This window comes from Alosa alosa, chromosome 10, assembly GCF_017589495.1.
Source record: "Alosa alosa isolate M-15738 ecotype Scorff River chromosome 10, AALO_Geno_1.1, whole genome shotgun sequence".
NCBI lineage: Eukaryota > Metazoa > Chordata > Actinopteri > Clupeiformes > Clupeidae > Alosa > Alosa alosa.
In genome coordinates this window covers 25,636,258-25,657,691 of record NC_063198.1, presented here as the reverse complement: position 1 = coordinate 25,657,691, position 21,434 = coordinate 25,636,258, and the positions used below count along the sequence as shown (strand labels likewise).

At 40.6% G+C, this 21,434-nt stretch overlaps 2 protein-coding genes across 5 annotated transcripts; both read right to left on the bottom strand.

Annotated features, from left to right (window-relative positions):
• Nucleotides 1–6,640: 6,640 nt before the first annotated feature.
• tmem45b (transmembrane protein 45B) lies at nt 6,641–15,439 on the bottom strand. Its single transcript, XM_048254962.1, has 6 exons — nt 15,333–15,439; nt 12,941–13,148; nt 12,215–12,418; nt 11,853–12,037; nt 11,388–11,530; nt 6,641–7,072 (listed from the first exon to the last, which is right to left on the bottom strand). Exons 2-6 carry the CDS (start codon nt 13,128–13,130, stop codon nt 6,961–6,963), a joined length of 834 nt encoding a protein of 277 aa, XP_048110919.1. The 5' UTR covers nt 13,131–13,148; nt 15,333–15,439; the 3' UTR covers nt 6,641–6,960.
• Nucleotides 15,440–16,555: 1,116 nt separating this feature from the next.
• gng8 (guanine nucleotide binding protein (G protein), gamma 8) lies at nt 16,556–18,969 on the bottom strand. 4 transcript variants are annotated; one of them, XM_048254976.1, is made up of 3 exons: nt 18,844–18,969; nt 17,211–17,320; nt 16,556–16,979 (listed from the first exon to the last, which is right to left on the bottom strand). In XM_048254976.1, exons 2-3 carry the CDS (start codon nt 17,292–17,294, stop codon nt 16,851–16,853), a joined length of 213 nt encoding a protein of 70 aa, XP_048110933.1. In that variant the 5' UTR covers nt 17,295–17,320; nt 18,844–18,969; the 3' UTR covers nt 16,556–16,850. The 4 variants fall into 4 exon arrangements, with proteins under 4 accessions (XP_048110933.1, XP_048110934.1, XP_048110932.1 ...); XM_048254977.1 differs by having other exon boundaries at nt 17,211–17,356; nt 18,844–18,963; XM_048254975.1 differs by having other exon boundaries at nt 17,211–17,324; nt 18,844–18,963.
• Nucleotides 18,970–21,434: the final 2,465 nt, after the last annotated feature.

Below are 21,434 nucleotides of genomic sequence, written 5' to 3'. Positions count from 1 at the left end.
CAGAGCCTAGGCAACGATTGTTATGCCTAGGAATTCTCTGGAAGTAGCTCATTGGTAAGCATTTGCGGTCTGCGTTTCTATCCTGGAATTTTTAAATGTTTCTTGAATGTAGACGATATAATTTAGTATGATACCGAAGACCTATAGATGTCACTTTGCCAAATGCATTTTTTCTTATCTCAGTCCACATTACCTCATTGTGGGCCATTGGTCTTAAAAAATGCGACAATAACTGAACAGTGCGCAACCACTCGCCTTCAGACATGGCCGTGGTGCTGAGCAGAATTCATACACTTGCATGATGCGCTTGCGTTTTTTATAATTGTAACGTTAGGCTTTTTCACAAGTCGTCAAGGCCCTCTTTGTTTGCAGATATTTCCAGGACCTGACGGGGTCTACTCAGACTACTCTACACTACATTGGCCTAGCACTAGAGAAATCTAGAGTCGGAAGTTGAACTGGGAGGGGGCAGTGGAAAACATTCTCTGGGCGACTTGCTCTGTCGTTGGCACGGAGCTGGAGTCTCTAACATCAGTGGCTCAGAAAAGTAATCTTGGATATTGACGGCCATCCCTTACCTATCCCTAGAAGATCGTGTTCAGTGGCAGACTCTTATCGCGGTCATCATGCTCAAGCTGAGCTGTTCAACTCTGGCCAGAAGTGGAGGGCTGAAATTGACTATTGGCCATTAGTCTGCCTCTCCCTGCCCCTATATCATGGCAATAGTCTTTATGTCTGTTAGTTGTTTTTTTTTTTAAGTTTTAAAGATTTGTATAGTGAATTTCTATTGCTGTTACTTTCTTGTATTTTACAGTACAATACAGTACAGTAGATTTCAGGGATGGCTGTGGTCAACGCAGAAGTCAGTGAGCTCATCAGGACCCTGCGGAAGAAAGGTATGGGGACTAGCGCTATCGCCAAACATCTGGCCATGACTGGAATAAGACCTTCCTTGAGGACTATCCGCCGTCATTGCCGACGTGTTGTTGTGGAGAAGAAGAAACGAGAGCCGCGTAAAGTGACAAGGTAAATTAACTTTTTATTCTTTAAATATAAATTCAAGTTTGTAATTTTGACATGTTAACAAAAATAACAAGCTTTACCAAACTATGCATTGAAACAGTGTGTCTCTTTCAGTCAGGTGATGGAAATAATAGACTCCATCCTCAGAACAGATGATGAACTACCAGCAAGAAAAATAAAAGCCCTTCTCAAAAAAAAGCACAACATAAGAATCTGTTTAAACTCGGTGAGAAAGGCAGTCCAGAATCTTGGCTGGAACTTTGAGAATTCCAGGTAACACTAACGCGTCTCTTTATTATTTACCTATCTGTGATGATCGGGCACTCAACATATCCTTCTTACAGTAACATTTTGATAAATTCTGCTTACAGATTCGTTCAAATGAACCGGGCGAAAAACAAAGACTTGCGTCTAATCCAAGCTCAAGAATGGAAGGCTGCTGGTGAAAAGTTTGATGATGTTCTCTTCACTGACGAGACAACTATGGCACTGGAATGTTTTGCATTGACGTGCCAGAGAGAGACAAACTACAGGGGCATAGCAAAATCAAGAGTGAAACACCCAGTCCAACTGCAAGTTTGGGGTGGGATCTCTCGATGTGGACCTGGCCCGCTTGTCATTTTTGACGGTGAATGATGAAGTATTGAAAGCCCAAGGGTTCAAAATAAAGAATGAGATAAAGCCTATGCAAAATAAAGTGTTACAATGTGTTAACATATTATTTAACCCGCAGGTATTATGGATCAACACTTCTACGCAGAAGAAATCATCAAAAAAGCTGCTGGTCCATACTTACGGGAGTGTTTCCGTATGTCTACACATAGATTCTTCCAAGGTAGGCCAACAATCTGTTTTCCATAACAATATATTGCATGATTATAATAAAAGCAACGTGGTGATGATTAGGCTACTAATGTTTGTTTAATGATTAAGTTGTGCTGTTTGATTTTGTCAGACAACGATTCAAAACACACAGCAAACAGTGTCAAGGCCTGCATTCAAAGTGAGGGGATCAACTGGGTACCGACACCGGCAGAGTAAGTTACTGTAGTTATTTTAATAATCTAAAGTTAAAAAAAATATTCTGGATGAATACATATCAGAAAATAGGCTAACAGTGCAGACATGTGTTTCTGTTTTTAAGGTCGCCGGATCTGAACCCCATCAAGTTAGTGTGGGCTTCCATGAAACAATACATTCTCTGTGAGGCCAAACCCACGAGCAAAGATGCACTGAGCTCTGCAATAGAGTTTTTTTGGCAAAACAAACTCACATCCGATGTCTGTAATAAATACATAGATCATCTGGACGAAGTCATCGACCAGGTCATAGTATTGAAGGGAGACGCAACTGGCATGTGATCTCCCCACAGGCCAAGGGATGTCCAAGTTTGCTCCTTTGTCATCTTAGTATTACTATTCCATATCCAGTGTGTTGTCAATTGCTATTCATTTTAACAAATATTCATAATAAAGTACATTTATATTGTATACTATCTCCTTCTGATTCATTTGTGTCCCCTGGGATTTTTAATATGGAAAGGAATATTCATGACACTTTAAGTGTTTTTTGACTCAATTTACCCCTGGACTGTTCGATGCAAATTATGGGCACTGCACTCCGAGGGAGATTGTTGGTCCACTGTGAAAATTGTCATTGTTGAATGTGTGTGGGGGGTGCTTAGACAGTGCTGTGCAAAGAATTACACAAATAGGCCTACATAAATTGGCTTTATTACTGCTTCTTCAGTTAAGCTTCTCTGTTCAGGATCTAGAGTGAACAGAGTGGCAAATATTAAATAGCCTAAAACTTGGCTATTTGTATAACAATGTCCACAAACATCACTCAATAACACACACAAAGCCAAGGTGAGAGATAGAAGGTAAGAAGGTATTTTCAGGTGGCCTAGCGATTTTTGGGATTAATTAGAAAGCTTGCTGATCACCACAAATTGCATTTAAATCTGTAGGCGGACTGGGGGTAAACCACTACTGATTATAGGGCCCCAAGGAGAGAGAGGGCCCTTGAAAAGTCTGGAATATATTTTATTTTACCTAGGTTGAGGAACATGGGGGCCCATCAAGACTGCCTATGCAGGGGCCCAGGATCTTGTACTACACCCCTGGTAGTCAGACAGTAAGATTGCTGCTCTTTCCTTCTCACGACTGCGCATTCAACAGCTAATTTTTTAGATATCCCGGAGGAGAAACCCTCAATTAAATACACCTATGACTTGACACTCTGGCCTAAAGAAAATGTGCCCAGTGTACAGTGTTTTCAGGTTGCAGCCTGCTCCATCCAGTGTTGCAGCCTGCTCCATCCATACTGTAAGAAAAAATAGGAAAGGTTTTCTCTTCTTCGGATTGATACAGCAACGTGGTTTATTCCAGTGTAAAATGGTAGAAAGGTTCACAAAAGTTCAACCTATGCCTTCCCTCGGCATATTCTCTGGAGTTCTCTCTCCTTCGTCCTGTCTGCCTGAACTACTAAAATTACCAACTCAAGTCATTTTATGCTGGTCTCAATGCAAATTAATCTGGCTTCTACCCAGATAACCTTTTGTCCTATGTATATGATAATTGAGTTAACCTCACACCTTTGGCTGGGATGGTTTTCAATGGCTTACCCCCAAAACCCATTCTATGATTGTTGGTGTTTCACACCTCACCTGGGACCAAACTGTCTTGCCTGCCATCAGAACATCAGAACTAATCTTGGTTGGAGAAATGATATCACTCATACAATTCGGCAGGATTCATTTCTTACAATACACATTTTGATATGTGGTATATCTCCCCCTAGGAACATCTGTTGTTGTGAAGCTTTGCAGAACCAAATTGACTGCTGTGTGCTGTGCTAGACAGGGGGTTGGATGCCAGGGCCAAAGCATCAAGGCAATCCTTGCTCTCCCTAGTCCACTACAGGAACACATAGGCCTCTGCCAGATGATAGATGTGTGAATTATATCAGAATACATATTGCAGATTTGGCTGACATTTTCTGTTTGTACATTTAATCAAGGAGCCATAGACAGCATGAACATTTGCTTAAAGACGAGCTAAATGTCTCTCCACATGCTTCCTGCTCTCCATGGCAATGCTGATAATACCTGACCTTATTATCCTGTTCCACTTGCAGGCCTCAAACAATGCATGCTATGCAGACGTGTTCTTCTTGCTTCAAGGTTGATAGATGTATTTAAACTCTTGAATTCTTTCCTCTTGGCTGTGAAGGCCCCAAGCTCTGTCAGGTCCTGCTTTGGGCAAGCTGATGAGCGAAGCCATCATTATATAATGGTGGAAAACCTGGACTGAGTGGGTGACAGGGGAAGACAGAATAGTTCTCAGGGCAGGGAAGGCTCTGAATAACACAGGGAGGAACCACAGGTGGCAGAACTTGTAGCTTGGACAAATGCATTAGACATTGCTCTGCAAACATGGGCAGAACCTCACATCTCTTCTGCCTCTACTGAGGGAATCTGTGTGGACTTACTGTATGCTTTGTGCCGCACCACTTTATATTCATAAGTAGGTTATGTTCTTGTACATTTTTTTTTTTTTTTTAATGTCCTATGTTAACAGTCAGAATTGTGGTGGGATAGAAGAATGTTTCTCTGTTATTTGTTCTCATTTCATCCTATACTGTCCCTGACTACGTGTTAAGAGATAAGGGGGAATATTATGGTTTTACAGTGTTTCACTATTCTGCCCTATTATGCCCTTGAGCAATAGCCTAGAAATCTAGACGCACCCTAGCGGCAGCAAATTACATTTTACTGTGGGTCTGGCTCGTCAGGCTACTTGAGCAAGGCACTTAACCCCAAGTCACTTTGGATGAAAAGTGTCTGCTAAATGAATAAAATATAAATGCAATGACTGTGCACTGGCCATGCCTGGCCTGAAGGGGGCACCAGCAGTCATAACATGCTTTTTGGCACTGCCTCCATGGCACACACTTAACCATAACATCTCACTGCATCACTCCAACTTATGCTGCATCACAGTGTCAGGTTCCTGCCTGAAATCTGAAATCTGGTTAGGCTATCATCTCACAATTGTGTCTTCATCCCTACAGTGTTTCAGGGTTTTTCTTGTATGTATTTGTATCAGGGATGTCTTCTTTTCCCTCTGGATCTACCTTGCAGCTTGTAAGACATTTCATGAGTGTTCTCTAATGTTGGATAGTTAGTGTCTTCTAATTTGGCATACATTTATTGGCACCAAGGATAGACAAAAGCCCTGGCTGTTTCACATAGTTCTCATAGCAAAAATGGCTTAGAACAGCAAAGCATGGATTCCACAAACCTTTACTGAGGTGAAAGGGGAGAGTGTTGCTCACCCTCATTTGTATATCCATTCCACTCAGACAAATGTTTGCATGTCAATGATGCGTTGAGGCAGCCACCAGCCCTGTCCTGAATCTGTCAATGGCACTCTTGAACTTCACATTCAACCAATATGAGCACTTGCACCAGCTTGCACAGTTGCACTCACTGATATGCTGCATTAATGCATTTCACACTTCCTTCCTCCTATGGTAGAATAGGCCTTTAGTTGTGAAAGAACCTACATTCTGGTTCCAACTGAGCTGTGTGGGTATCAATGGAATTGTAGTGTGTCTGAGTTAATGGTTTGCATACTGTTTATTGATAGGCTGTGTTATCTGGTTATATGTTGGGATGGGGTGCCACGCCCCTTGTTCTATGCCTGTGTAAACTGATAGTGTGTGTGTCTCGGAGAAGTTAAGTGGAGAGGTTGTGAGGCATGGTTGTGGCCGAAAACAACCGTAATAAAAAGATAACGTTAATTGTATTAAACTTGCTGTGCCTGTATCTGAATAGCAGTGAACATTACAGTATAACTTTGTTGACTGACAAATTCAGGTTTACAAACATGAACAGAAATTATTGTTTAAACCCAGAAAAAAGCTGAATGTGTGTATGACAGGTGTTTGGTAAGAGTTGACTTGGTTGAAAAATGTGTTCTGAGCAAATAAGGCTTCCTGAACTTTGATAGACTTTGATAGACACTAAGCTTATAAAAGTAACCTTTGTATAGGCCACATTTCTTATGGCTGACTCATTATAGACCAAAGATCTTGACCACACTATGGCCCATTTGGTTCCTCCCACAAAAGTATAAATGCCAGCCTAATATACTGTATGTGGAATTACCTTTGTCTGAAATGGGCATTCAGAACTTTTGTGCAAAATGAAAAGCACCAGTCAGTGCAGTACATGACATGAAACCATCCATTTTCTGTGCACTAAAGAATGTGTTCTCTTCAATATTGTGTGGACACAATTTTAACTCATTTTGTGCCATTTGGCATTTTGTAGACAAAAAAAAGGCATGGATGGTTTCGGAATAAATGAACACCTTCATAACTTCATCAATGTTTCTGTGTAAAATAAGGTCTATTTGACCTGGTGCCTGATATTAGCCTGACGAGAAGAAGGAGAAAGTAGTTGAGTAAGGTAAGGGTGAATACAGAAACTATAGCACATCATGAGGGAGGGGTAATAAAGAGATACCATAAAATGCCGGGACGATGACAGATGATACTTTTAGCACAGGTGACCCCAACAGTCCCTAGCTGAAAAGAGGCTGCAGACACATCAGTTTAAAAACAGGGCTTTAATGACATCACAATTATGTACATGATTTGTCTTTATGAATAAAGACCAATATACTCAGAACAGAGTGGACATAGTGCATGAATGATGTGCAAATTCAGAATGGACACAGTGCTAGGTTTGTAATTGCTTACAGAGGACCACTAAAACAATGGCAGAATGACAAAACTTTATGTTAAGGTAAAAGTTAAAGTAATGTGGTCAAATTCCAAAGGCCACACCATTCTACTCAATTCTACAATTGAATTCTAATCTTTATGATTTAGTCAGAAACATCAACTTGCAAATTGCATTTTCATTCTTCACTCCTCATCCGATTCCTGAAGTAAAGACTTCTGTGAGCTATCCACAGTGTTTTTTCTGAGTCCCATCTCCATATTAGACGTTGGCTTGTTGACACAGCTCCCCACAACCCTGTTATGACAGAGAGAATAAAGCTGAAGTGTCAGGTTAGGTCAAGGCTAGGTACAGTGCCCTCCATTATTGACACCCCCGATATAGGGATGAGTAAAATTCACATCTCTGGGAAAAAAATAATTTTGGTCATTTATACCATTTTAATTTCTTATGTGATCTGCCTTTTCTATGTGTGCTCATTTCTGTACTCATTGTGCCTTGTCAGATGAGAAAGGTATGTGCCCAATGCTGATGGTATGTAGAGGTCAGAGTTCACATGTGCCCAATGCTGTAGGATGGAATGTAGAGGTCACATGTGCCCAATGCTGTTGAATGGTGTGTAGAGGTCACATTTATCTGAGGCCTCTAGACGCCAGGCAGGGAATGGCTGTCAGTGTTACCAGGGTAATGCAGTCGCCACTGTAGAGGCGCCTGAACATAGGCCTTAAGGAATGGAGTGAGGCCTTAGAATGCCAGACGGTGATGGTCACCATGCATAAGGCTTTATGTTTCTCCTATAACAAGTTAACACCGAACTCTGATTTCAAGTGGTTTTAATATAGCCTAGGTGAGGTAATCATTGTCTGAGTCATGCTTGTGAGGCTTAAGATTCTGGAAGATCCTGTTGAGATGGTATAAAAGGGTCTGAATTTTCTTTGTCTTCAGATCTTGAGGGTGTGACTACCTGATAGTCTCCGTACCATAATAAAGCTCTCTGTGAATTTCAAGTATCACCAAACGACTCTGTCTGACTATAGCAGCAGTTTTTATACTCGTAGCAGTTTTTATACAACACATCCAATATAGCATATAGCCTACAAGCATTTTCTATCTTTACACATATACACACACATGGCATGCAAACGTTTGGTCACCCTTGGTCAAAATCTCTGTTACTAGGCCTAGTTGTAATACCTGAAGATGAGTGGTTGATATCACTTTGGATGGAGCAAATAGATGCATCTACCTAACAGACACGTGCGAATACTGACGACCGCCACAAAGTGCCATGCCCAGAAATACAAACACAAAAAGCCCAGGAATTACCTTGACACCAGTAAACTCAAATCTAGCCAGATATGTGAAACCTACATATCATAATAACAGCAATATAGCCAGTTTAGCAAACTTTGCCACTGATCAGAGCTAATAGGAAACCCTCAGTTCCCAGTGCTCTGCAACAGATTTGAATGCTTTTGTGAAAGTGGCTGAAAGTAGAGAGCGATCAAACCACAGTAGAGAGTTGGACACCAGCAAAGAGCAGCTCATTCAAAATACCTGTTCAACCCACAACCTTCATTCTTGATGACTGTTGAAATTACATTGTTACATTAGACTATACTGTAGGCTGCCTTCGAAATGCAGCCGTCTTTGACACAAAAAAACAGACTTTCATAAATAGTGTCAAAACAATATCAAACACTTTGTGCATGTTGGTGCAAATGGTAGAGAACTTTGCCACTCACAAAAAGACTTTAAAGACCCTCTTCAGTAAAAATGGTTAGTGTCAGTTAAATGTGAATATGTCCATATAGTGTTTTATAAGATTGGCACATCAGGACCAAAATAAGTAGTCTCAAAGAGGAGGTATCTGACAGCCTGGAGTTCTCCTATCACAAAGCATAGAATTTCAAGACATATAGCACTGAACTCAGCTGAATAGGAACCAAAGGAAGGAACCACTATCTTTTCTCCATTCACCTTTGGCACCATCTGCTAAATGCTCGCCAGCCATAAGCAGTGAACAAGAGGAAAACAAGAGCCCTCTAAACCGAAACAAAACTATTTGCGGTGAAGCAGACGAATGCCTGCAGCAACAACAACGGTAATGTCGCACAGCAAACCGAGTCAAATGAACTGGAAACCAGGAGTGTAACTGTGTCTTCAATATGGGGGATGGGGCAGGGACAGACACTGCACCCCCCCTTAAAAACAAGTATTGACTGATCTGACTTTCCGTCAGAGAATAGGGCCTACACTAAAACACGCATACATGATCTGTTACCTCACCTATTCTCCAGACATCTGCATGATCTGTTACCTCACCTATTCTCCAGACGTCTGCATGATCTGTTACCGTTACCTCACCTATTCTCCAGACATCTGCATGATCTGTTACCTCACCTATTCTCCAGACGTCTGCATGATCTGTTACCGTTACCTCACCTATTCTCCAGACGTCTGCATGATCTGTTACCTCACCTATTCTCCAGACGTCTGCATGATCTGTTACCGTTACCTCACCTATTCTCCAGACATCTGCATGATCTGTTACCTCACCTATTCTCCAGACATCTGCATGATCTGTTACCTCACCTATTCTCCAGACGTCTGCATGAAAACATTTAACTCACTAGGGAAATGGACACGGCCATGGGCTACCCAAAACACTTGCTATGTTTTTATAAACAGAATTTTGTGTGGATATCATAGTGCTTAGGCCTTAGGCCTATCCGACCAGATTAGTGCCAACAGTCAGTGCGTGGAGACAGTGGTTCTGCAACTGGCATGATCACACACACTGGTGTGCTTGAGTGAGAGGTTGCTTTCATAAATGGCGTGCTTTCTCACAAAAGCATAGAATCACTAGCTGGCTACGATTAAGCATTCTCCTTCACCAACCTATGAGCCTAGCCAGTCACGTCACTGGCACGCTGAGGCCCTTCTCATCTGCTGATAGAGCAACAGGAGAGTCCTCCATTGCTATCCTGCTCCTCATTGCTTTGATCAATAGCAGAGTGATAATCAGGAGAGTTGAGAGATTTCACAAATTCCCGGTGGTCTGGTGGTGTTTTGGGACCAGGCTGATTACTAAAAAGCATGATATTGCAGTTTGAGTATTTTTCTATGCTGTACCTTCCAAGTAGCCTGCACTGTGCGACCTTTCGTTTTCAGAATGTTCATTATATCCATAACCTTAAGTCTTTCTTCTTTGATTAGCAAGCTACCACCAGAAACCAATGATCTTGTAAGATGACAATGTTTAAGGGGGACAAACACCACCGTTTTGAAAGCTGTTTCCACCCCCGAATAACGCCCCTGCTGGGAACAGAAGAAAACATCTATGCGCTATCACAGGCAGAATGAAACTGGAGCAGCAGAAGCAAATAGAACACACAGCCCCAATAGGGCACAGCAAGAACACTCACTGTGTGTCCAGGGTTGAGCCTTGAGCTGACAGAGACAGCAAAGATGATAAGGCCCTACTTATGGAAAACAGCAACAAACCACAGACTCAATATCCCCGTCTGAGAACACGATTCGAGCTGGGTTTCTTCATCATGATGACAGATGTGAAGACATACTCAAACCACCGGATGCACCACCACGCCAGCCCACCCTCCCCCTCTCGCCTGCAACTCTTCACCTATAGTTTTCTCTAAAAGAATAATGGTGCTGGTGCAGGAAGGAAGGCCATTTCTCCATCCCTCCATCCCTGAGAGTCCACAGGCATCACTCAGCCGAAGATAGATAGATAGATAGATAGATAGATAGATAGATAGATAGATACTTTATTGATCCCCAAGGGGAAATTCAAGAGCACAACACATCCCCTTCCCTCGTCACTGTTCCTGTCTCCACCTTTTGTTGCCATCTCCTTCCCAACTCAGCCTTTTGGTCATATCCTTGACCTTGGACGAAGGGTCTCAATGTCCAGTCCACAAGGACTTTGCTTTGTCTACTCATTTCTGTATCTTATTTTGTGTGTCACACATGCCACACATTCAAAACAGATCTTTGGCTGTAAGAAAATGATCACATAACATAACATAACACAAGTGCTCACTTTGAGCTCAAGTCCTCTGTCAGACTCTGTAGATGATTCACAAATAATTTTAATCTGAAAATGGTAAATATTGTGGATAACATTGCTCCATTAACAGTCAAAACTGTCACTGTCAAAAAGAAAGCACCATAGTAACTAAATATAACTGTTAACTTCCAAGAAAGAGAGTGTTAAAAATAAAATGACACGATTACCATACAAGCGTAAGATCCACTATCAAATCTATAAAGAGATCCTTGTGTAATACTGAAATATGCAAAGCAAGTCGATGTTTTATCTGCAACGTAGAACTATGAAGAATACTCATGTGCCATTTTTTTTTAACAACTAAGTAAACTTGGTTAATAAATGCAACATGATTGTGTCTTTTGTCCAATGTAAAACTGATCAAATCAAGCAGAGCTTACCCTTTCAGGATGTACAAAACCCAGTTGCTCAAGTTCAAGAATACTGTTTCCATAAAGCAGGCAGCCATATGTACCACTGCACCTTCCAACGCTGCGTGTTACTGAGAGGCTTCTAAGCCAACCTGGCAGGATTACTCACCTCCAGACAACTGCATAGTTCACACCAGTGATGAGCAGCGCTACAGCATAGTGCCAGCAGAAGCACATGGTTATGAACATCATGTTGTTGTGGTCGGTCTGGTCCCACTCCGGTCCACTAAGTGGGTACAGCACAAAGCCAATCTAAAGAGAGATCAACCGTGAAACATTGAGTAATGCAAAACGAGTAAGGGAGGAGGAACAAAAACCCATACTGAGAAGTGAGACCTCAACCACAGCTTAAACAACATCTTGTCACAGTTGACATAATTAAATAGGTGTTAATCAAATTATAAGACCCCGCTGATCTTAAGCACACTAGTGTTCCCTTCGCTACATCCCTTAGAAGCGTTTTAAAAACAGCTGGTTGAAATAAATGCCCATTGAACATGTGCACACTTTATAACCATTTATTAATTAACACACACACACACACACACACACACACACACACACACATACATACCTGGTAGAACCAGGAGCCTTGAAGGATGGCCAGGCTGCATCTAAGGATCTCTAGTACAGCATTCTCCCTGAGGAAGACTTCCAAAGCCGTACTGGCGGCGCCACCAAACACTGCCACCAGCAGGAGAGAGTGCACGTGCGTGTCCAGCATAGGACGATTGTGCAGGTGGTAGTAAAACAGAAATCCTGAAGAAGACAAGGAGTATGTACGGCAAAGAGAAGTTATAGACTTTTATGGTCAGTACAATTTAATGGTTAGGTGTGTCTTTTCATTATCAGAAATAAAACTGCCTGTTGACAGAGAATAGGAAGAAAAAGAAGGCTTCGGCATCATTTTGAATTCATCTTAAGACGTAAACAAACCTTCCACAAACAGAGCGAGAGCGAGCGCCATGCGGTCGAGGCCCTGAGGGGCGAAGCGTGAGGTGGCACAGAGGATGTCGGCTGCGCCAGAGAGGCCGTAGAAGAGATACATGGTGCTGTGCTGCCAGTTCATCAGTTTGACCCAGCCGCCATTGTACAAGTGGGCGTGCGGCCCATCTGGGACAAACTGTTCTGCCATAATGCCTGAAATGCAAAACGTACCCAAACGCATAGTAAATCATACAATCTTCTGTGGAGAAACCTTGCAACTAACCAAATGATGTATGATTGAATAGAAATAAAAGGAAAATCAGGAGAGAGGTCATAGATAAAACAAAACAAAAATTAAAGATGTAATATTTATAACATTTACACAGTACATATCAGAGACTAACCTTATTCATTTTAATCATCCAGCTTGGAGTCACAAAAAACAAATCACTCAATCTGAGTCTTTAACCGTCTTGCATGTGCATGGACAAGTAACAAGAAACTGCACCGACATATCAGCGTACATTTTGAGAACTGTGAAGCAGAAAATGGCCTTATTTTGCTTTCTTTCTGATCATCTCTTCAGCAATGAAATCGATCACTGTATTATTTTTTAGTGACCACCATTGCCTTTATGGCATATGCCAGATGTCAGAGGTTGGCACACATTAGACTACTGTGTGTGAATGGAAAATCCAAATACTATTTAAACCTTCGATTTTAGTGAGATCTTACCAACAAAGGCAAAAAAAACTTTCAACGATCCCTCAATCAAATCGATTTTCCGGGAGACAGAAGGTGGTTTCTTCCTTCCTGTGATGAAGCGTTGCCGGCAGCACCGTATCCAAGGCGCCTTCACGGACCACCACAGCCCAAACAGCAGAAAGAAGCTCCCTGGCAGTGCATGCCCCTTAAAGTTGGCCATCCTTTTCCAGTCTACAGACTGAAAGAGAAGATAGATAGATAGATAGATAGATAGATAGATAGATAGATAGATAGATACTTTATTGATCCCCAGGAGGAGAAACCTCTCAATAAACATGCAAACAAACATGTCAAACATGTCAACATGTTTTTGAAGTGACAGTTTGCATCAGTGTTATTTGATTATTTTCACTGGTCTTGCATCACAAATTGATGGACTTAAATGCAGGGAAGTGATGTAACATGCTAACAAAGTGAGTTGCCTATAAAATAATATTGAAAGGAAATGAACACTGTACTCCTCCAACTAAACCTCTAACTCTCCAAGGCCTTGGAGAGCCATGTTATGCAGAATGGCTCATTAGGCCTGCGTGGCAGGTCAGAACCTGCCTGTGGCTAATAGCCATTAAAGCATCCTGAGCAACTAGATTGTGATGCTGTGGCAAAATAAAGGCTACTAGCCACAGAATCACTCAAATAGGACTTTTTCTGATCATATTAATAAGTGACACCATCATCATCTGATGACACATACGTTTAGGTTATGCCTGGAGAGGTAGGATACAGGCTAAAATACAACACTTAATAAGCCTGTTGGCCTTGTCAGCATTTGAGTGCATGGTGCATATTACCTGGTTTATAGTTTACAGGCCATAGTTTGCATGGCAATGGCCCTATCAGAAGAAGTCACTCGAAACCTAGCCTCTATCACAATTCTGAAAGAAATTTTAATTTTTATCTGCTCTGGTGAGAAGAAGAAAGACATAAACCTTCTTGAAATATCATTATTTATGTTTTTTGTAGTTGTTTAGTCTTCATCTGTTGAAGGATAAAAAAAATATTTCATTTCAACATTTCATTATGGCAAATGCATGATCACTGACAATTTTCGATACTGTATGTAGCCTAATATGAAATGTGTGTTGGAGTGGACATCTGAAAGAAATTTATTTTTTTTGCCATAAGATCAAATATCTGCATTCAATATATTTGTTATTGTTCTCTGGGTTAACCTCATTTAACTATACTGGTTAAACATTTATAATTTAGGCCTACCTTTTATAGAATATTTATAGAAAATGTGTTGGAGTGGACAAACTGGAGGCAAACTTTAGTGGTTAAGTTCTATAACTATATCAGTAATTATGATGTTCACATTGAATGTGGACATTTTGATGCTAAAGTTCAAACAGTTCGCCTATTTCATCGACATCACAATTGTATCAAGGATACAAGGATACAAGGAAGTTTATTGTCACATGCAGAAAGGCTAGGCAATCAAGGACATGGGTAGGAGAAATCAAAAATAATAAATAAAAAGTTTATAATGGATTTCAAGGATATAATGGAAGTATATAAAGTATCATTTAATGTCCTAATGTGATCCAGTTTTCTGCCCACAGTAAAATATTGTTAATATAAGGTGTTGAAGTGGCGTGTAGGCCTAATTTTAAAATCAAACGTCAATTTAAGGACAACAATATTGGCTGTGTTTTGTGTGCTCCTAAGTCTAGTCATAACAACATCCAAATTAATCACATATTTTGAGGTACAGACATGTAGCCTACTATACGGAAAATGTGAAGCACTAACTATGTGTTCAGTGTTCGTATGATCCATTTTGGAATGCTGCGATACTGGCATGGGTTCTCACACACACCACCGTGTGGAGTAGGCTAGGTTAGGCTATGGAGTCTGCATTCGTTGCGGAAGAACACGTTGGACCAGTCGGTCAAGTTGGTGACAGAACGCTTTTAGGTTTGTCATAAATAAATTGCCTATGGTCTTCATTGTTGCTCAAACTGAAAAAAATGTGCATCGGTTGTTAGGTAGGCTTTTCGAGTTTATTACGCCCTGTATGCAAGTTTAATAATGTACAGTAAGTCGTTGAACTTTGAGACGCCTTGATCTTTTCTCCATTATAAATTGTTAATTAGACTGTGATTATCCTAGAGACTAAACAAAACAGTAGATGTGTTTCGCCCATGCTTGACATTAATATTAATATGTTAGACATAGCCTATGAGACCTTCTCGTGAAAAACTGTTATCAAATAGGCTAAGGGAATCATAGCCTAATTGATCATTTTAGCCAATCATAAAAGGGCGCACTTACAAGATGATCAGAGTAACATGATTAGATTATGATTATAATAATTTTTTTCAATAGTTTGACAATCGTGAAGCTGGTGTAAGGACCTTACCTGAGCTGTGGCTTTTCTCCTAGATCCTCGGCCGTGTGTGGCGCTTGCAGACCAGTCTGATGGGACGCACCTGTCACCACCCCGCCTTTGGGTGTATGCGCGCTTGTGTGCGTGCCGTCGCTTATGAGGGCAATTTGTAACCCTGATGGTGACTTCACTGGCCACTTAGTTGTGGTCAGTCGAACGCAACTAATTACTTTGAGGGTTTGCAATTCTAGTCAGGATAATATTGCTATATTATTATTAGTCAGTGGGTTTCTGAGGGCACAGCACGTTGGATGACAAGCGGTAAATTCATCATTCATTTCACATAGCCCTTGAACTGAAATGATAGCTGACCATTATTGCTATAGACCTGTATGTGAAGGTTGAAGTTGACCTTTGTGTTAATATAAGAATGTCTGACATTGTATTTACTTTTCAATTCAGTGCCCTACAATTCTCTCTCTCTCTCTCTCTCTCTCTCTCTCTCTCTCTCTCTCTCACACACACACACACACACACACACACACACACACACACACACACACACACACACACACACACACACACACACACACACACACACACACACACACACACACACTTGTGTTTAGTACAAGTATCAACTGAGTTGAATGTGCATGAATGGCTAATATCACTGTCATCAGTCATTCCATTAGGTAGACTACAGCGGGATATATTTACTGTTGGTGGTGGCTTGGGTTGGGTAGGGATAGAGAAGTCATGTGTAGGTTAATGTGTAAACTACCTTTGCGGAAATGAACAGAGACCTGAGGGAAAACATCATGTATGTGGGTTGATTCTTCCAGTGAACTTTGGCCCTCTCCAAAGTTTTATGGCCTGCATCCACTCAATAGCCACAATATTGAAAAGCACCTGAGCTAAAGTAATGATTAACTTGACCGAATATAAGTTTACGCTTTCAGAATGACTAATCATTGTATCTTAATTTAATTAAATCCTTGACGATTAATGGCATAGAAAACTGTTATGATGATTATTCAGCAATGGTGTTCGCATTCTCAGAGAATAATTTAAGTTTTCTAGGGATGAGAAATCTACATTTTCCGAGAAAACGTACACGCATATTCACACAGTGCCCAAAAGCTTAAACTTGACAAGATGAAACAAATAACAAAGAACAAAAACAGCATCCATAATGATTACTTTCAGTGAAGAACATCAATGCAAAAGCACAACAGCACTAAGACATCTGAGAGTGCGTTTGATTCAGTCACTTTAATGGATCCTAAGGTCACACACTTCCTCTCTAGGTGACTCCATGTCAAGATTGTCCTAAACTGTTGTTAATATGTGAATTCACCACCTTCAGTTTTCCAGTTAAAATGTAGCAAAACACATGGGACATGTGGGAGTGAATAGGACCATTTTCCATGATAACAACATGACACACTCAACTGCCACTGTCACAGGTATCTGGTTTCACTCGCCATGGCATCTCCCACTGTGGACAGTCCCTCTGGGCCTCTTGTGGGTGATTCAGGGCAACGGGGTTTAGATGATGGCACAGAATATTTTCTTCTCTCTGAAGGGATTTTCTGAGGAGGGGACAGGGGCCACCAGTGGATCCTCTTTGGCATGGGCCTCACAGTATGCCATCAGCTCTGCTGCAGCTTTGGACACCTGCAGGGACATCCAGTACATTTTCATCCTGTGTGTGTGTGTGTGTGTGTGTGTGTAGCTTTCAGGATTATTCCTGAAATGAGGACTACATTGATTTGTACTCAGTTGTACTTCTTGACCTTGTTCAAAGCTCATGGTGATGAGCGCATGGCATGTTCAAAGGCCTGTTTAATGCAGCATCATACACATACAAGACATATACGGGAATTATATGCAAAGCTCTTTACTCACCATCATTCTTTCAATATTAACCTCCAACTTTAGCTGTTCAACGGTTTTTCTGGCATCAGCGATCTTGGCCATGTTGTTGGACATTTTGCCCTTGCTCTGTGGCTTCCCACCTTGCTGGCCACAACACAGTACAGTCACTGGGTCTGCTGCGTATCAGCGTGTTGTTTTAGTCATCATTTAAACTTTACAAATATCAACAAATCTGACCACATGACTGATTATCTGTTACTGTCTGTAATGATCTGTTTCCTGCTACATGTAACTATGTAGCTGCTTGCCACTTGAACTTGAGCACTAATTTGAACACTGTAAGGTTCTCTGGTCAATTTTAATAGTTTAATTTCAACTTCAAGGTGTCACTCATAACCTGCCTTGGAGAGCTCTCACAGTCTTCCTGAAATATGATTTTTGACAGGTATATTCAAACAAAGATCAGCTAAAATGATGGATCATTTAAACTATTGCATACTGCCTCAAAGAAAATAGGAAAAAGTCCCTCAACATACAAAACTATGACGTTCATCTGAGCAGTCAGTGTAACAGCGCCCTCTAGAGGCTCTTTCGCTCAGTTTCCTTGCAGGTAGTCTTGAAAGTCTACAATGCCCCGAGTTTATAGGAATTCCAACTTCGTGTGGTGTTCCATTCCATTCGAAAATGATGAAATTCCAACTAGAAAATATCTGACTTTCGAATTGTGGAAGTCTCGGATGCAGCATAATTGATTACTAATTGGGAAGCACTTGTGTACCTCTGCATAAAAGGCTTCCCCAGGGCTGAGCTCATCCCAATAGGTTACTCTTGCATATTGGGCACACTAGCTTGCACAGCACCTCATCTTTGCATATTACATCACACCACAGCATACTGGATTGAACCTTCATGTATCCTTTTTATTATAAATGAGTTAATAATGTTGAGTTCATGTGTAATACTCCTGTCATCCACACTTTTTATGTCAAGGACAACTTGTCCCTGTAAGTCAGAATGAGAAAAAAAGACATTCTTTCCCTAATCCTTGCTGTTTGCTGTGTCACCTGGCTCTCTGAGAACAGGCTGATGTTTGTGCAGTGTTTTTGTTTTGCTACTGTTCAGCGGGCCACAGCTGGTGGAGGTTGACTGTGTGCCTTGGAGGAAGAGGGAGGGGGATCGAGAAGAAGGACTCCTCTGAGGATCAGCACATCAACATCTCCCACAGCTTTTGTCTGATGCCCACAATATAACAGCATATATGATAATAATAATAATAATATTAACATTATTATTATTATTATTATTATAATTATTAATTAATAATATATATAATTATTAATTATTAATAATAATAATAATAATAATAATAATAATAATATATAACATTTCCAGCCAGAGTTACTTCAACAATAAAACACTGCAAGGCTTTAAATATTCTGTCATTCTCCTACAGAGAAAATAATGGCCATAATCACCCATAATTTACAACAGACATTTTAGTTGATTCAAAAATTCCTTGCAAAATATTTGGTTTAAATATGTGTATATATGAAAACATCATTTTGCTTTTCAAACACCAATAAGAATGATTAATTGTAAAGATTTCAGTGATAATACATGTCTATTCTAGCAGTATGTTTGAAGCTCTCTGTGAGGGACTTACGCTTTGTAGAAGTGTGCCTCCCAAATCCAAGGGAATGAACAGGTGGAGAAGGGGCCACCAGTGTACAGCTTCTTCAGGATGTGCCAGATGCCAGTGTGCTCCACCAGTAAGTTCCTTAGACCTAAGCAGTAGTCTGGAGACTGAGTGGGAAGGCAGGGCTGGGCTGGGCTGGAGTGGGGGGGGGGGGGTGGGGTGGGGGTGCTGGAAAAGGTTGCCTCCCTTTATAATTAGTGCTCCCTCCTTCCCCCCCATACTGGGCAGAAGAGACTACCAACTGGCAGCATGGGGTATGTGACCTTATCTGTGTTGCACAGTATACAGGTAATTGCTTAAATGAAAGGAAGTGCTTCAACAAGACATCAGAATTATTTATTTACCCTTGTACCCTTGCTAAGTGTGCTGTTTAACACACCATATCTTATTTATATTCGGATGATAGATGCTCTACATTTTCAGTATTAATTATAGAATGCATGTAGGCCCGTCAATGACTTAATTTATTATAATGAATTACTTTTATAGGCCTATATGTTTTATGAAGTCTGTAGATTTCAAGTATATTGTACTTATTCATAAACAGGTTATAAATGTCATATATGGTTCCTATATGACAGTACAGTATGCCACATTTCAGCTGATTGGGAATCCAGTGAATGAGGGGCAGTGTCTTGTGTATGTGTGTGTGACATATGCAAATCTAAAGGGAAGAATAACTTTTTCCCTAAAGCCTGATCGATAGACTGTACAAAGCACGTTTGAGAACTTTTTTAAAAAATAATTTTTAATGTAAAACTTGTATTGGCTACACAAGTAGCAAATATTAAAGCAATTGGCTGAAAGGATCCTCAAAAACAAACGTTGAACTATTGTACTCCAGACTTTACCATAACAATATATATGGATTTTATGAAAATAAAATGAAAGATTACAATATTACAATGTTTAAAATACAATCAATTACAATTTAATTTGTAACTTCGATCATTAAAAAACATATGTGGCTCAGACTTTTAAGGAATGTTCAAGCATTTTCATTGCAGAGAAAGAGCAAACGTATTCAGTTGCAACATCACCATGTAGGTACTAATTTGCATTGTTGGACGGAAAAAGAGTTAAGGGGTTCTTTTTGGAAAATACGCCACGAATGAAGACACACTAAAGCTAAAGGAGCCCTGGCCAGGGCTAGCCTGATAAACCAAACTCATGCACGGAGTTAATAGAGTCTGGTCACTCACGATTGGGAAACATTTCCAACACTCCCATTGTGACAGGTGTAGACTTTGCGTTAACTTTGAAATCATGTTTGGCTTGATGTGGAATACTGCCATGTGCATCCCAGTCTCCTGGCACATCTGCATACACATGTTCACATGAAGGAGATTCTGAGGTTATGTTGTGCTGCTTAGATGGCAATCCTCCAAGGGCATCCTGTTCCTTTCCCTCCTCTATCCACCTTTGAGACACTCGGCCTGAAACAGCTGAGCCCCAGTGAACAGTGGCAAAACAAAAATACTTCTCACCTGCAATGATCTCCAGTTTCACTCTGATTAAAAAAAAAAAGAACTTTCATTGTTTTGATGCTTAACCAACTACCAACTAATATGCAACATTCAATAGCAGAAATTCATCCTTGTTCACCCGTGTGGAGAAGACCAATATAAAGGCATTTTTACTAAAAGGAAGTCCCAAGCCTTTCTCTGAACCCATCTGCACCAAGCATTCTGTCATGAAAAGGTCAACATTGTCGACCTGTATGTCTCCAAATAGTGGCTATACTGGTCATGCTATCAGAAGTGGAACACACATTTTAAGAAAGAACTAGTTTTAGCATTTTATGGAATTCCATGGCATTTGATAATGCCATATCCTGCCATAACACTAATAAACCTTCATAAAATGTCTAACCCTCATATTTAACCCAGACCTAAGACTTTGCACTTTGCCCATCATTGATCATGGAATATAAATAGCAAGGTGCTATAGTGATTAATAAGCCAGAGCGAGGGATTTGAATTTCAGATGATCCAGCTCAAGTCTTGTCAGCACTAATCATTATTCTGTATATTTTTATTTGTGTGTGTGTGCGCGCGCGTGTGTGTGCGTGCCTGTTGATCCTATTTCATTTTATCCTATTTTATTATGTATCTCACACTCTTCATTTAACATCTAAAAAAATAGGTTAATGTAGAGTAATTCATCAAAATACAGTCTTTTGTCTAGAAGTACAGGAAAGGTGTGAACAGAATATACTGGTTTCATGTTTGTGTTTGAACTGTTAACATGACTAACTGAATGGGAAGCTACAACGTATCAGTACTTTATTACCCTCTACTGGAAATGGTGAGATACTGCAGCTCGTGGTGATGAATGCACTTCGAATGAATGAACTTTACTAACTTTATAAAGTCTCTGCTTTGTCTTAGTGGTCAAGGGCCAAGATGATTAATCATCATGAGAACAAAAAAGAAAAATAATTCATAAATGAATACCAAGTATACATACACAGCTTTAAACATCTCAAATTCAAATCCCTCTCTCTGGCCTATAGGTCACTGGGTCTGCACCTTGCTATTTTAATTCCATGATCCAGC